The 15,760-nt window shown below is 39.2% G+C and overlaps 1 protein-coding gene across 1 annotated transcript in view; it reads right to left on the reverse strand.

Moving 5' to 3' along the window:
* Positions 1–904: 904 nt before the first annotated feature.
* The window catches only part of RPS6KC1 (ribosomal protein S6 kinase C1), a 92,980-nt gene continuing 78,124 nt past the window's right edge, over positions 905–15,760 (reverse strand). Inside the window, 3 exon segments of the mRNA XM_068406396.1 lie at positions 905–3,489; positions 6,582–6,677; positions 7,401–7,483. Coding sequence (XP_068262497.1) covers positions 3,379–3,489; positions 6,582–6,677; positions 7,401–7,483 — 290 coding nt within the window. The 3' untranslated portion in view covers positions 905–3,378.

Genomic DNA, 15,760 nt, shown 5'->3' on the forward strand with positions numbered 1-15,760 from the left:
CTCCAGCTTCTTACTCAGTGTCCTTGAGAAAACAAATGACACCACACAAAAAAAAAAAAAAAAAAAAAGCCCGTAGCGGTTTACTTCGCACTTCCCTGTACCTTGTTATGCTGAGTGCTTCATTTGGGGAAGGCTGACCTCCCCAGCCTCTTCATCCCAGTGCCCTTCGCCGCGGGGACACGCCAAGGAACAGGTTTAGCACTGGAGAGAGGAGCCGGGTGGATGTTCCGGCACAGGTAACCCTGCCGACTCAGCATCCCAAAGGTGCGCGGGGAGTCAGCGTGACAGTGACTGCTGTCTGAGAGGTGATTTTCACAGGAGACATAGGAGCTGTGCTACAAGCACAGAAGCTGTGAATACAGCCATTAAGAGCAAACAAAGTTATGCCCCTTGTATTTCATGAGATGCAATTTCTTCCATAGGTCTGGGCAGGGGCTCTGGCTCACCTCACAGCAATTCTACCCAGTGCAAGCCTTCAAAGGTGTCGTCTCCCAGGTTTTCATAGTAGGACACAAAAAACATTACATAGTGGTTCAAGAGGGTGCAATGAATTACTACTTTGAGATGTCCTGTGTTATCTACCTTACCTGAACACCCACAGGAGAATAGGAAAATCTATAGGCTTATTTTACTGTGTTTTACATAGACTCTCATTAATTCCTGTGAACAAAATGGCACTGATTTGTTTTGCTATCAGCAGTTAGGTGTAACAGAAGGAAGGTGGAATGGACTTTGCACTACATAACAGTCAGCAAAATAAAGATGTGCACTACAGGGCTTCATAAGAGGCACCAAAAAGAAGATATCTAGAACATTTCTAGTCATAAAAGCCAAGGACAAAAAGTATTGATTAGGTAGGAAGGACTGTCTTCAAGAACTAAATAAAGTTCAGAAACTCAAGGTCTGAATTAGACTTGATAGGTTTTGTTTATTAAAGGAATACATGTAAACACCAATACAACATAATACATGTTAAAGGGAAAAAAAAAAAAAAGATAGAAGCAGGATTTTTTTGTGCAATTAACTCCAGACTGTGCTTCCTTTAGCGAAACCATTATTTCAGTCAGTGGCAAGGTTACAAAAACAAGTAGCATCTCAAAGGCTCTATTCTGGCAAGCCATCTTGCCAAGTGCCCCAATCCTTCTAGTCTCTCTGATCTAGATTTCCTTACTACCAACATACTTGAAAAAGAAGTATTTCTGTTTCATTAACTAAACCAAATGCTTTGTAGTGACAGTGACTGGTCATCTGGTTCCTGCTAGAACAGCGTCTTCCTTCTGCTGCTCAGAGAAACCAGCTTGTGCTCCTGTGCTATCTTATCCGTGCAACTGGCACACGGGCACAACCTGAACAAGAAAGCATTTTAAAGTAACATGGAAAATATTTTTCTTACAGTTATCGCCAGGCAAATGCAAGAGGACAGATCAACACGGGCAATGACATTATCTGGTGGCCGAGGGAAGGGAGGCCTCCCTTGAGCAATGAGCCTTCTCCAAAGTCACAGCCAGGGCAGTGCTGGAAGGAAGCTCTGGATCAGCTTGGTCTCCGCATTAGAGATTTCCGACCCGCTCGGCGCAGGAAGTTGTTCCTGTGGCTCACCTGAGGGAGTTCCTGTTATGAAGCCAGAGGGTGGTAGGTTGAAACACAGTTTCTGGGAGTGATGTAATCTTGGACAGCACTCCATAGGCAGTGATACTAGTGACCTGGTTACAACCTGCGGTGTTGTGACAGCCCTTCTGCTGGCCTGATGATCACAAGAAAGGGAAAAAAGAAAAAAAGAGGGGAGTGGAATAATTTAAAAAGGAAAAAAAAAAGTTTCCAGATTTCCTTTGTTTAAGTGAAGCATTTTCCTTTTCCACTTTATTTGAATTCACCGACCCGGTGTCTAACAGATGGAGACTATGCAGATGCACTTTTGGGAGTGCCCATAAAATACACTGCTAAAATACAAATGGAGGGATACTTTTTTTTTTTTTTTTTGAGTTGTAAATTCAATAATCATTGCTGTCACCTCACTTTCCCAAAGGAATTTGCCCTTTGTTCTCCGGATAAAGCTGGGGAGAAGAAAAGGAAAAAAAAAAAAGATGAGTGGGAGCAAAAGGGAACATTTAGGAAAAAACCCACGGATCCATAATCTGTACAAGCATCGCAGCGTACAGCATTTGTACATCAGGAACCCAGACAAGCATGGCTGCTTAGCAGCAACAGCAGCGCACAGCAAAATATTCTGCATGGCTTATATTCTTCTCTCATTCTCCAGACCTTTCTAACAAACAAACAGGTCAGCTAATTGGCTCACGCCCAAGTCTTACCCACTAGGGTTTGCTCAGAGATGTCACTTAGTCATTTGGCATGAACAAATCCCAGGCTTCTTCCTGTTGGAGCAGCAGAGTGGGTGAAGGCTTGCTTTGATTTATTAAGACTATTAACAAACAAATAGAGGAGTTCAGAAGCTTCCTCAAGCAGAAGAGCACGAGTAGAAAGGTTTTTTCCTGAAGTAGCAGCTAAAAATAGGACACTTGGAGGAAGTAAAGTTCATTAAGTGATAAAGCAGTGGCTGCAGCGATGAGAGCTTTTCCTTTTTTAAATCTATACATTTATTTAGCATTATGTTTTCTTGCTCCTTATTAAGAGTGCTAAAGCAGTGTTTATCCGGCTGAGGCAAAGAAGATTTCCCTTTCTGTACTGACTTTAACATGTAGCTCACCAAACACAACAGAGTCAAGAGTTTTAAACAGACATTGCCAGCCAACAAAGTACAACATTTGACAGTATTTGCCTTTTATATGCTCTTTCCACAGTGGGAAATGATATGCCATTTTCAAGACACATTCCACAATATTATGCAACAGCTTTCTTAATTTTTAATGGCTATATTATTTTTAACGTGTCAACTAAAGCATTTTAGTATTTTATTCAGTATATACCATTAATAAATTATTTGCTCCTTCCTCCCCCCGCCCCCCCAGAGCTGCACTTAGCATAGGGAAATGGTCTATTGACACTATAAAAGATACTTTCAACTGGCACAGTCTATAGACACTTCCACCATCAGACAAAGCACCAGGAGCACATTCCTGTTTCTACTTAGTCGACAAGCTGGCAGTGCTAAACATGCTGCTCAGGAGTTTCATCACAAACCACCCTCTGGTGAAAAGACTTACATACAGGTAGCAACCAGTTGCTCTAAAAATAAGCTAGCACCCTGTACAACCAGTGATTCCTGTTAAAAGTGTTCACTTTTGGCCCGATTGCTCCAGCGTCCTTTAGTCATCACATCCAAAAGGCTTGGGACATCCAAAGGAAGCCAGTCAGGGTGCTTCTGTGCCAGAGGAACTTGTCCACTTGACCTGAGTTTGTTCAGAGGGCACGCACCTCTCACCTCAGCAGATCTGCCCATTCTATAAGGGCAAAAAATGGATGAGATTTGATGTCTTCAACACCAGCAACGCCAGCACCAAGACGCTCCGCAGGATTAAACTGCAAAAGCTTGATACAAAAAGAAAAAAATATAGATGATTCAGTAAGAACAAAAACAACTACTTAAAAGTTCCAGGAAGGTCTAAGGTAAGGGACATCCTACCGTTTTCTTGCTCTATGAATTACTTTCAAGAGCGTGAAAGCATACTTGAAATTCCTAAAATCCAATAAATGGAAGAAGACTCTCCTCTCCTTGAGCCTCAGTGTTACAGTCTTCAGAGACTACTGATCACAGCATGCAATTCCCTGAAGCACTGCACATTGGGACTTCATTAAAAAAAAAAAAAAAAGAGCAGCAGCCAGAGCCTGCATCAGTAGAACTCTGGACACTGCGTTGGTTTCATGTTAACCTTTGCTCACACCACTGTGTTACAGCTACATCAGGGGCAGTGGTCTGTAACTTTCCGTTTCATAAATTATGAGTTGGTCCTAAAATACCAGGATATTACAGCCAGTTCTCTATTTCCAAAAAATATAAAAGTTTTAAAGAGTCCTACAAATGGACTAAAACTGAAAAATCAAAACCCCAGTGAAAGAAACAAAACAGTGTAATGGCTTCATGGAAATTTCCTAAAATTCAGCACCTCGTTTGCTTTTTAGTTGTACATCACATGCTGAATTCATGTGAAAAGGAAATCACAATATTTACATCTGTTTAAAGATACCAATCCACATAAAAGGGAATGCAAAGGTAATACTCCAAAGAGACTAATAAAGACACACAAAAATATTTTGCAGTTTTAGAGAACTGTTTATGCTCTATTCAATTACAGCCAGTACAAAGGCATGATTTCTTGCTTGCTTTTTCTGCAACAGCTTAATAGGATAACTTCTCCCAGTTGTCACTTGGAACAATGTGTATTCATATCTTAATGCACTCAACATCGAAGTGAGTCTACATCCATAAACATAGGAATTTACACATTTTAAGATGGCTCTGCTATTTGCAGTCATAATGTCACATAGTAAAGGTAGCTCAGTGACAGTGACTAGTGCTGCTCTGATATCTCCCACAAGCCAGCAGAAACAGATGCAGTCAGGGTCTCGCTGCCTTCTGCTGAAATACAACCAGCCCCAGCGGGGGGAAAGTAAGCATGGACACTTATTTTCTGGAGCTTGTCCTTCCAGAATAACTTTAATCTTAGAAAGCAGATGCAACACAAACTGCAACAGATACCTATTGAAGTCATGTCGCATATTTTGTTGGTAGTAAAGCTTGGAGGTGCCTGAAAAAAATCATGGGTGCAATCTACCAAACCAACAGAAAAATAACAACTTCATCTTTCACCAGAAATAGACAGATCTCTGTTTTCTTAGAAGCTGGCTAAATACAGGAGGTGTTTACAATGAAGTCACCTGCACTGGAGGCCACAGCAGGAGACAACGTCTGACACAATTTTCTGTATAGCTGAACATTGATCTCGGAGAGTTATTCTGTGATGCTTTGACCTGTTTACCCTTGGCAGTGGAGGGAAGGAAAGTCACAATGACAAATTGCTATCCATGCCAAGAGAGCTTTCTTCCTTTTCCTGACAAGGCTTCCTCAACAATGAATGGCAGCTTCCTTGGATAGTCACACAACAAAAACGTGATTTACTAGCTCGTATAGACGAACCTCCACCAGATAAGTCCCCCACCCCGCACTAGAACACTTAACCTAACAGGCACTGGGTGACTGTTCTCTGAACAGATATGGCCTTGTAATGTATCTGCGAGTGGCAGAGATATATTTGCCACTTAAACCACACGTGGCAAAAGAGCCACTCTTCGGCATATTTGAAAATAGGCAATACATTAGTCTGCAGTGAAGAACAATCATACATTGCCAGGAAGAAGTGGACTGGATGACTTCATTTGTCTTCACTTCCAGTCTTAATGGAAGGAATTCCCTTCATCAAGCGTGGTTTTGCTTTCCGTTAGCCATTTGAGTCCCGTAGCATCTATGGGTGAGTGTAACAATTTGCTACTACCTAACAATATGAACACAGATTATACAAAAGTGGGATATTTCTTTAGTCACTTCCCTTTCTACCTTTGCCAGAAACACACAGACATGCTTTCACCTTTGGTGACTCTGTGTCACCTAGTCAAAATAGGAGGTCCAAACGTCTAGTTCGACTTCCATTAATCATTTCACGGTAATGGCACAGAAATCAATCTGTCGCTGGGTCTTTTGACTCAATTTTCAAAATCTCTTTCCTTCGTTTTCTTCAAGAACTACTTTTTCCACTCTGTTCAAATCTACATCTACGTGATGTCATTATTCATGCATCCACTAGCAAGATACTCGTCAAAGCTGAACAACACAGTTCACCTATATCACTTATTCTGCTCAAGTGGAATAGGTCAGATCCAGGCTCCACTTCCTCAGTTAGATCAAAATTAACTAGAAGGAAGAAAGCATTACTTGAAACTCAAGATCCTGTACTACAAGTTTATTCTCTCAGTCATAACTATCTAAAGCTAAGAGTAAATTAAAACCAGCAATCAATACTATTCCCATTAGTTTGAAAATGGTGTGGAAGACTATCTATATTTTAAGGTTTCCTATTCTGCCTTTTGTCCAACCTACGAGTTATCTTCTTATTACAAAAGTCATTGTATTCACAATTTAAAGTACTTTTCTTAACAAATGGCATCCAGAAGGTTTCCTGGAGGACAGCTACAGATTTTCAACCACAGCAAGGTCAACTTCTAATCGGTGTGTTACAGGTTTCATAGTACTTAGAGCTATCTTGCTGAACGATTTTTTAGTTTAATTCAATTCACTACAAGGGTTTCCATGAACATTTAGGGCAGAATTCCTAACACATTCATGCATCACCAGCAGGTGTTTCCAAAGCACTCAGCATTGACCAAACTTGTTCGTTGAAGAAACAACAAAGCACTCTGGTTTTCTACAGAGACACCTGGCAGCAGAAGTCAAAGTTTCCAAATGCAACAAAACAGCTGGGCAAAATTCATCAGAGCTGACAAAAGACCCATCCACGTTCTTATCAGCAGCTTTCTGTTTTTACATTTACTTCACCAGAACCACTTAGATAGATAAGTATTTGTCCAGTCTACACATGTACCTATAGAAAAATTTTCCCCTCAATTACCTGCTGAATCAGTGATCTGGCCTCCTTTGATACATGCTCTGGTATACTCAAAGAAGTGTGGGTGTTTATTCCTGATGGATGGCACTCCACCAGAGTCTGGAGAAGAAAAAAAAATTTTTTAAAAAAAAAAAAATCAAAGCAGGCAGATATATTTATTAATTTAAAAATTGTAGTGTTGGATTATCTCCTAGTATACATGCAAATTAACACACACACAGCTAAAATTTCAGTGCTTCCTAGTATGAAGTACTGTTTCTGGGAGGAATGTCTACAGGCACTGACGTCCCCCTGGAGATACGGTTTTGGAACATTTACATCTTAGTGCTTGTCCTCTATTGCTCAAACTTGGAGAGTCTGGGAATTTGGTGGACTTTGCTTTCTTCATGCAGAACTGTCAACTAATCACCAGTTTGATCTGTCTGAGCACTCTTTGTCTCAAAATAACAAATTAATGTCTAACAGCAACATATAGCTTCTACACTGTCCCAGGAAGTAACACTGAAACTATTAGGGCAAAAATTTTGTAAATGTACAGAAGGAATGTTAGAGAACTTTGATTTCACTGTGGTTAAGGGAGCAGCATGGTTTTTGGTTATTTTTTCAGTCCTGAGATTGATATGGCTTTATCAAGTTGTTCTGCTGTTAACTTGAGCATGTTTCATTTCTCTGGTCCCATGGAGACCAAGCAAATTGAGGGTACTCAGGTCAGCAAAGCACGTCTGAGAAAGACAAGCAAGGAAATCACAACTGGGCTGACCACTTGTGAGAAACTACTGGCCAAGAGGTCAGTTTTATCGAGTAACTTGCCCCCAGCCCTACCTTCCCAGTGAGGAGTTCAAAAAGAATGGCACCCAGGCTCCACCAGTCACAGGCTTCTGTCTCTTCTAGGATAGCACCAACCTCTAAACACGAGAGATTTCAATTAATATTAAAAGGGTCAGTTACACCTTCAAAATTAACATATATTTACAAGGTGACTGTTTAATGCTGACAGAACATATACTAAATACCACACAGCTTTCATTATGCCTGCAATTTAGTTAGCCCTTTAGCCACCTACAGATTGCATTGTTCAAACACAGCAACACTATACATTTCATGCATAATTTGCCGTTTCCGTGCATACATAGGCATTTTCAAGACTTGTAGGCACTACAGTTAGGATTCTTCTGTACTGGACTAAAACTGGACAGTGACAGACAGTAAAGCAAAACATATTTAGAGAATTTACCCTGGTCAGAAGAGCTAGACTGACCAGAGTGGCCTTAAGCATCCATAAAAGCAGCACCAGGGAGGTTATAATAGCCTACTGCATGCCTTAATTTTGTCTTAGAGGGCAGGATTCATCTCGTGGCTAACCCACACCCTTTGCTGGGATCACCATGGGAGGTTTTTCACAACAGCCTCTCTTGTCTGTTGGGAACCAGAGAGAGATGCTAAATCTACTTCACAGAGCCTAATTGCAGCCAGCAACTGTGTAGTGCTACAGCTCAGCCCAAATTGTATCTCGGTACAAAAAGTTGTTTTCCCTAGCATCCAGCCAGCACCCAACACTCTCTTACTGCTGTCCCTGCACAAGAGACAACGGAGAGGTGAGATGGGAGTTATAGAGTCCCTTGTCATACACATTCACACATTCAATAGCATGATGCATGCAGAAAACTTGGCCTTCACTGACTCAGGCTTTAAACTACAAAAATTATTGAATACAAACACACCACACTGTCTGCTCTAAAACAGGCAGAAAAAAAGATTGCAATAAAGAGGAGATCTTCATTTTGACTGTCAAAAAAAATGCAGAAGCTGCACTAAAAGAGCTTTGGTGGCAAAAGCCACACCAGCTCCTCAGCAGAGGACAACAATTAGCATATAGTCACATAGTCATTGCTGTGAAAAGCATTGTGGCATGTTCAAAATAATCTTGCTCATCATTTTATGGAGCTTAGTATGAAAGCATGGCCAAGGAGAACTACAGATGAGTCGCACTCCACGGTCAGGGAAAGGAAGGTGGTAGCCCCCAGACCTCCCCAGACACAGAGATGCACACACACACTGAGCAGAGAGATGTGCAGAGGGGTTGCCCCCTCGGGCAGCTGCTGCCCTAGCTAGAAGATGTTCTGCACCTTATAGCACTAGGCTGAGGGTGCTGTTGCAAGAGCAACAAGGAAGGATGGCTCATACATTGTTTCTTTAGGTAGGACATCCCTCACATTGAAAAGTTTATTACAGTTAATGGTGTTTGAATGCCCAATACATCACTATAAGGGTGCCACACATTAGAATTTATTTCATTCCTTACAGATTAATACTTCTATCAGTATCGATAAACTTTTACAAAGATATAATGGCAGCCACATGAGGAATCATATCCACATGATTATATGCATTTTTAAAATGTTTTAAGATCCCAGGCAAGCATCTAGATGGAAGTCAAAATTACAGTAAATTGAGAGAATTTGCGTTAAAAAAAAAAAACACAAAACAAAAACAAACAATATTTGCTCTTCCAATTTAATTTTACATCCTTTTGACAGACCCTCTAGATAACTATCCTTTAAAAAAGAAAAGAAAAAAAACCCCAAACTCTGGCCTTTCCACATGAACCAGCTGGCAAAAGGTTTTCATGGCATCTCTCAGTGAAACCTACTGAATGGAAATGCCTTTCCAGTCTGACTGATTTCCCAGTGCTGTATGGTCCAATTATGTACATTCAAAAACAACATAATATGAATGGAAAGTAAAATCTAAAAACAAATACTTTAGGCTTCTTTAGAGCAGCATTTTCTTTCCTGTGTGGATATTACTCCTGTGGATATTCTAGACTAAGACAGCTTCCTTCCAAACAAGTGAAGATTTTTATTTTTAAATTAAATTCCACACTTATTCCAAAATAAGGACAGTAGAGTCAAGAGTTAATTAGGATTGACTACTTCATTCTCAGTTCCTATACTACCATTAACTTCCCCATATTGACACATCTTAAATTTTAGAATAATGCTACAAAAGGAAATAATCCATTCTTCCACACATTCAGTGGGGATGGGCCTTCTGAGTTACAGCCCAATATAAAAAAAATATTCCAAAGGTGAAAAATAACATCATTCTGAGCACAGGAAAAAGAAATATTACAAAAAAAATCATCTCTGATTTTGGGTATTATTTCCTTTTGTGTTGGCAACCACAGATGCTAATCCAGTTCTTTGAAGTTTCAAACTTACACTGCCTTCTTTCACAGAATCACACACTGTTCATTATGGGAAGTCGATGTAACCTCACTTATTTCACTGGTGAAGCAAATGGACACAAAGAGTCAAAAGAGTCAAAAAGTAAACTAGAGTCCACTTCTCCAAAATCCAACACTTTCAATATATGCCAAGCCAAAACAAATGTCATTGCAGATCTCTTACAAGAGCAGCACTGAACTCTTCTATCCGCTTTTGACCGTGACCAAAAGGACACAAGTGGGATAAAATAGGAACAGTCAAGTAACGCAGATTTCTCCCTGGGCTGAAGGGCTCTGGCTGGCTTCTCGTGCACACACCAGGAACTGTGTGACAAGTCATCTGAACCAACACAGAACAGAAAATTGAAAACTAAGCTGAGGAGAACATCTGAGTATCCTCTTTTACAAAACCTAAATTTTAGCTCACCTTTTCTCCTATTACCCAATGTCTGCTTTCCTGCTGCTTTCCCCAGGTCCCAAAGTTTCTTTATTTCAGATTAAAATAAATGTTTTCCTTAAAAAAAAAAATCATTGTGAATACTACAAATAAACATGTGTTGTTTACATTCCCTTACTTCGAACAGGTCCCATTACTTCTGATGCAATACGCTGATCATAATAAGTTCAGGATATCACATCAATGTTACTGCATTTTATCTTGACTACACATCATGGGAAAATGTAGAAACTATAGATTATGAAGTGCTTTCAAGTGACACAGAGTAACTAGCTAATGTAATATACTACACAGGGCATATGATTTTTTTAAAGCTTTAATATTGCAATAAATCTGAACCACAATATCTGCCTTCACTAAGAAAACATTTTCATCTCAATCCATCAGCAAAGTAATTTAGACAATAAATGGTAGCGACCCATAAGCTTAAGTGAATAACATGGGGATATTTGTGCCAGTTCTTTACTTCATGAACCTTGAAATCAAGGACCTTATCCACATTTGTACAAACACAAACATGCACACACATGTGCACAGTGTTGATGTTTCTAGGACAAGCAGTACAAAATTTGCAGAAAAAAAAATATTCATATCATTTTCAAATAAAAAATCCTTTTAAATTGGAGAAATAAAAAAGTAGGGTAAAAAAAACATCAGTAGTTCTTCCAACTTTACTGCAACTTCATTAAAAGGGAGAGCTCTCTCCTTTCTCCGTTCCCGATGCATGCCCATAGGACATCTAGCACCAAGTAGCACATGTCAACAGCAATGCTAAATTCCTGCATAGAAGCAATTTCAACAGCAGCCATTGGAGTAACTGAAGGGAAGGAGATTTGTAAAATGCTATCAGGTTCAGACAGAGACAGATAGTACGGGTAAACACCTTCAGTACCCAGCACCATCCTCCTTCCAGGGCAGCTGGTCTCAACTGAAAGGCCACTTCTTTACAGTTTCCATACTTATCTCAGTATTTGCATTATACACAGTAATGCCTTACTTCCTGATAAGGGATACGTAGCTGACAATGCTCTGTATTTTTAAACAGAAGTGCCAGTTCTAAAGCAAAAAAGCAGAACTTCACCTCTCTTGAACACACATCCTCAATAAAGTTATTAACCGTAACACCAAGGCTCATTTGCTCATTCTTTCTACAGCACCTTAACCTGAAATATACCCTTCACGCTGAAGGATTTCAAAGGCTTTTACTACCACACCTCAAACATTTTCTGCCAAATACAGTTTCCTCCACGGCTGACAATAAGGCCTCCCAACCAGCACACACAAATGCTAGTTAACATAAAAGAAGCCAGGCTTAAAGTGGACTTAGACATTCACTGTGCAACTCAGGCCAGATGGCTTGCGAATCACCAAGAACAAAAACTCAACCAAAAACTTTGTGGATAAACTGTAACTTCCAAAAATATGCATCTGAAGTCAGCTCACAAGAAAATAGGCTCTAGGTAGAAGTACTGCTCCTCCAAACACCTAAGAGTCAGGAAGGGCTTTGCATTGAGGTGGTTTTCTGGAATTAAGGAGGGAACCATTTGACTCTTGGTGGATTGATAAGAATTTCAAAACCTGAGGAGACCCTTTCCCTTATCCTGTGTTTCAAGCAGAAACAGGACACCTTCAAGTATCGTTTCTGCAGTGATAAGAAAACAAGGAGACCCATCTGAACTACCATCAGGTGTCTGAAACAATTCAGGAGGAAATGGACTTGTCCAACATCCTGAAAACATCACACACAATGTTTTCCCCTTCTGTGGCCATTAAGATAAACAGTATTGCATGAAAAACCATTAGAGTCGCTTCGGAAATTCTATTTACCTTACATTCATTTAATTTTAAAAGCTTACTATTTTATTATATTTTAATATCCATATATGTAAAGAAGCATTTGCAGAGAACCAAGCAAAATGAGTACAAGCTAATTTACCCTAGGCAGACTCAGTCAGCCAAGATATCGTAAGATACAGTCACTAAATAACACATCACACAAGCAATCTGGCCATAATGCTCTGCCTAAAATGCTTTAGCAATTTATAAAACACAGTACTGAACCATCTATAGCTAAGCATAAAAAGTTTATCATGGTCTTTAAACAATAAAGTAGTGAGGCAAGTCCAATGAACATCTCCTAAGATCAAATGGAGTATGAAAACAGGAAGTTTCATCTTAAAGGTATTCAAAAAACACATGAACATCTATGTTCCTCTTTGGAAGAAATTTCCTCATGTCACTAAAAGAAAAAAAAAATTAATAGAGGGACCTGTGTTCTTTCTTCCTTTTAGCAGCCCAAGATGGAATTAAAACTTCCTCTAAAATAATCAAGTGACAAAAGAGACAAAGAAACTTTACTGCTCTGTTACCAAAACAAAGCAAACACTAATCAACCTTTCAACTAGCTCCATTTATTTTCAAAAGGCATATTCTATACCTTCTTCAAGTTTTAGCCCCATCTATAATAATAATAAAAAAAATTTAAAAGAAAGTAAATAAAAAACAAAACCAACCACACCACACAGGTAAATTACAGTTTCTTCCAGAGTTATTAAATGGCTTTTAAGTCAGCCAGACTAAAATACCACGTTTTTACAAATCAACAGCTTCGGTACATCTTACTGCTTATTCTAGTTACAGAGTCTGCGAAAAACCACAAGAACACATACTTCACCTGAAAGCTGTAGTGTACTTACAACAAGCCTGAGTGCCAAACCACACCAGATCATTTTCAGAAAATACCTGATTCTCTCCCCAAACCTATGCTTTTAATTACCTACTCCAGGTTCATGACATCTTGCTATTCTGGGAGCAGTCAGTTGTCATTGTTTTCTGTGGGACACTCAGGTGTCTTTGGAGAGCTGTACCACTCCAAACGGTTGTTACTCCCAGCTTCACAATAATCAGTACTTTTTCTGAAGCTCCAGCCCTTTCCCTATTATTCATGCCAGCCATATATTTTTCATGTTAACGTTTACTCCTGTTTCCTATTGCCAGGGCTTTTCAAATCAGGCTAGCCCATCCTTCTGTCTTTGCTGCTCAAAGCTCGTTCACCTGCCCTGTTTCTTCTTTTCCTTTTTAGGATTATCCTGAGACATTAATGTCACACAAAAAGCTAGGACAGAGTCAGAGATAAAATCTAGGAAGTCCAGTCTTACACTACAACCATGAGACCAGCCCACCCCTCAACACCTCTCAGGGTCAATGGCACTTTAATCTACCACAGTTATTTTGCTTCTTAAACAATCTACTCAAATTGAATTACTATAATACAGAACAGCAGATTTAATGAGCACCTGCAAACTACTGAAAAACACATACACAAATAATATGCAGGTTTTCCAGCATCAAATATCTATTTGGTAAACAGAGGCAAACCATTTTTTCCTTATTCAGTAAATAAAAATTATAGCATACAGGCTAATAATAGCAACCTAGCAATTTTTATTTTCATGCCATATGTTTTAGGTATCAGCTGCACTTTGCATCTGTATTTTTCAATTGTCTAAAAGCAGAAGTGACATCTTCATTTGTACAAAAATCAGGTTGCACACTGAATCATTTATGGTCTTTTATGGAACAAAATCTTTTACCCACAAAGCCTTTCTTTTTGCTTAGTTTTGCATTGTGTACAATTGGTAGCAGGTTAGATAAAATCAAATATTACATATATTTACGTGCGGGCTTCTGTGAAGGTTAGTTTGTGTAAATAAGGCTTGATTGTAGCACACGGCTTATGAAAGCATCAGAATAACATGATGCATTACTGACGGCCAGTTTCCTACTTACATTTTCTATGAAGCTAAGCTCCTTTTGGCTTTACGATCTCAACAAGCAAATCTCCACTTTTCAGTAAACACAGTCTGGTGAAAACTCATTGTTTGGACAAGAAAGAAAAAAAGACTCAAAGGCAGCCCCGTTGTGAAATCTCATTCTCCGAAAACACTACAGGGATGCCACAGAACGCATCCCCACTGCTGGAAGGAGAACTCAGAGAGTGTAAGTAAAACATCACATTCACACATCGTATTTACACAAGACGTTAGACCAGCAAGTCACTTCTACAACATGACGCTTCACAGGTTAGATCGAAAAAGTACCTAAAAGATTTCTCTTTATGAGTAAATCCTCAACTTAATCTGTTTTAGTTGAAGACGGTCTTGACTAGGCTGTGGCTGTAGACAATTTTGGTTTTCTCACAGGTATTAAGCATACTATGAAGTCGCTTTTTTTAAAAGTTACCAATTTGATTTTATAAATCACAACTGTTAAGAATGGAATATAATTATTGCTCCATTTAAAAGGTAACAAGTCTTTATATTTAAGATCACAAAGTTGGCAAAACCGATACTTAAATAACAGAAGGTGATCATTTGCATTTCAAAATTCATCTATCTTGCTTTTTCCCTCAATTAGACCAAAACATGTTGATTCACAGGTTGTGTGTGTGTTTGTTTCTTTTTTAAACTTATTTATAGAGCAGAATAATGGCCCCCCTGCTAGGCTGGCATTTGCTCAAGTTTCTGTCCATGTAAATTGAATCTGTTACTGGAATTTTCCCCCCTTCAGAATACCAAGGCACATTAACCAAGAGATAAAGAGACACATTGCTGATACTATCAGCCACCAGGCAGGTGGATAATGTGAGGGAATTTTTGTTAGTTTTTGTGGGGTTTTTTGGACAAATGTGTGATAAGAGTTCTCAGGGGGCATGGAGAGTAAAGGACTGTTTAAACAGAAGTGAATCATTCTCATCTGATCTGCTACTAACTTTGTATTCAGACATCAGCTGCTTAGCACATTTTAAGACACTTAGAAAACAAAATTACTAAAAATAGGAGGAAAGTTAAAGAAAAAAACGCATAAACATCACATTAGTCACCTTAACCATATTAATGCAGCAGAAATGCTCAGTTACAAGTGCTTAAATTCTTCTTTAAAAGCAAATAGGTTATTCTTGGCCAAACCTCTCCCAGTTTTACTTGAAGTGGTGTTGAGTTTATAGGGGATGATTTATAATCCATCATTTCCCTTGTGGGTTAGAGTAACAACATTTGAGTTATCATAGGTGAACAGCAAAGATTTAGTTTGGCCATTAATCAAAGTATAGCACAGGCGCTACTTTTAAGCATCTGCAGATAGCTTTGTTGTTGCGGTAGTTGGTTCAGCATGAACTTTTTTTCTTATTGAGTACAACTACACAGGAGTAAAGAGAGTTACCCAGCTTTACCAACAGATTCAACAGCACTATAACACACCATGGCTTTGAGCTTGCGAGTACAGTTCTTGATATGAAAATCATTATAAAGAAACTGCACCTTCCGTCTCCAGTTCTTATACGAAGTTAGGCAAATTAGAGCCTGCAAGTGCAACAGCAACATCCATTAATGGTACAATGCCACCTGCCGTCAACAGTGGAGAAGTGCCACTTCTTGCCAGAGATTTAGCTCTGCTTTTAATTTATGCACGATATAAAATGACAATTGCTATTTCATACAA

The sequence above is a fragment of the Nyctibius grandis genome, chromosome 1 (genome assembly GCF_013368605.1).
Source record: "Nyctibius grandis isolate bNycGra1 chromosome 1, bNycGra1.pri, whole genome shotgun sequence".
Classification (NCBI taxonomy): domain Eukaryota; kingdom Metazoa; phylum Chordata; class Aves; order Nyctibiiformes; family Nyctibiidae; genus Nyctibius; species Nyctibius grandis.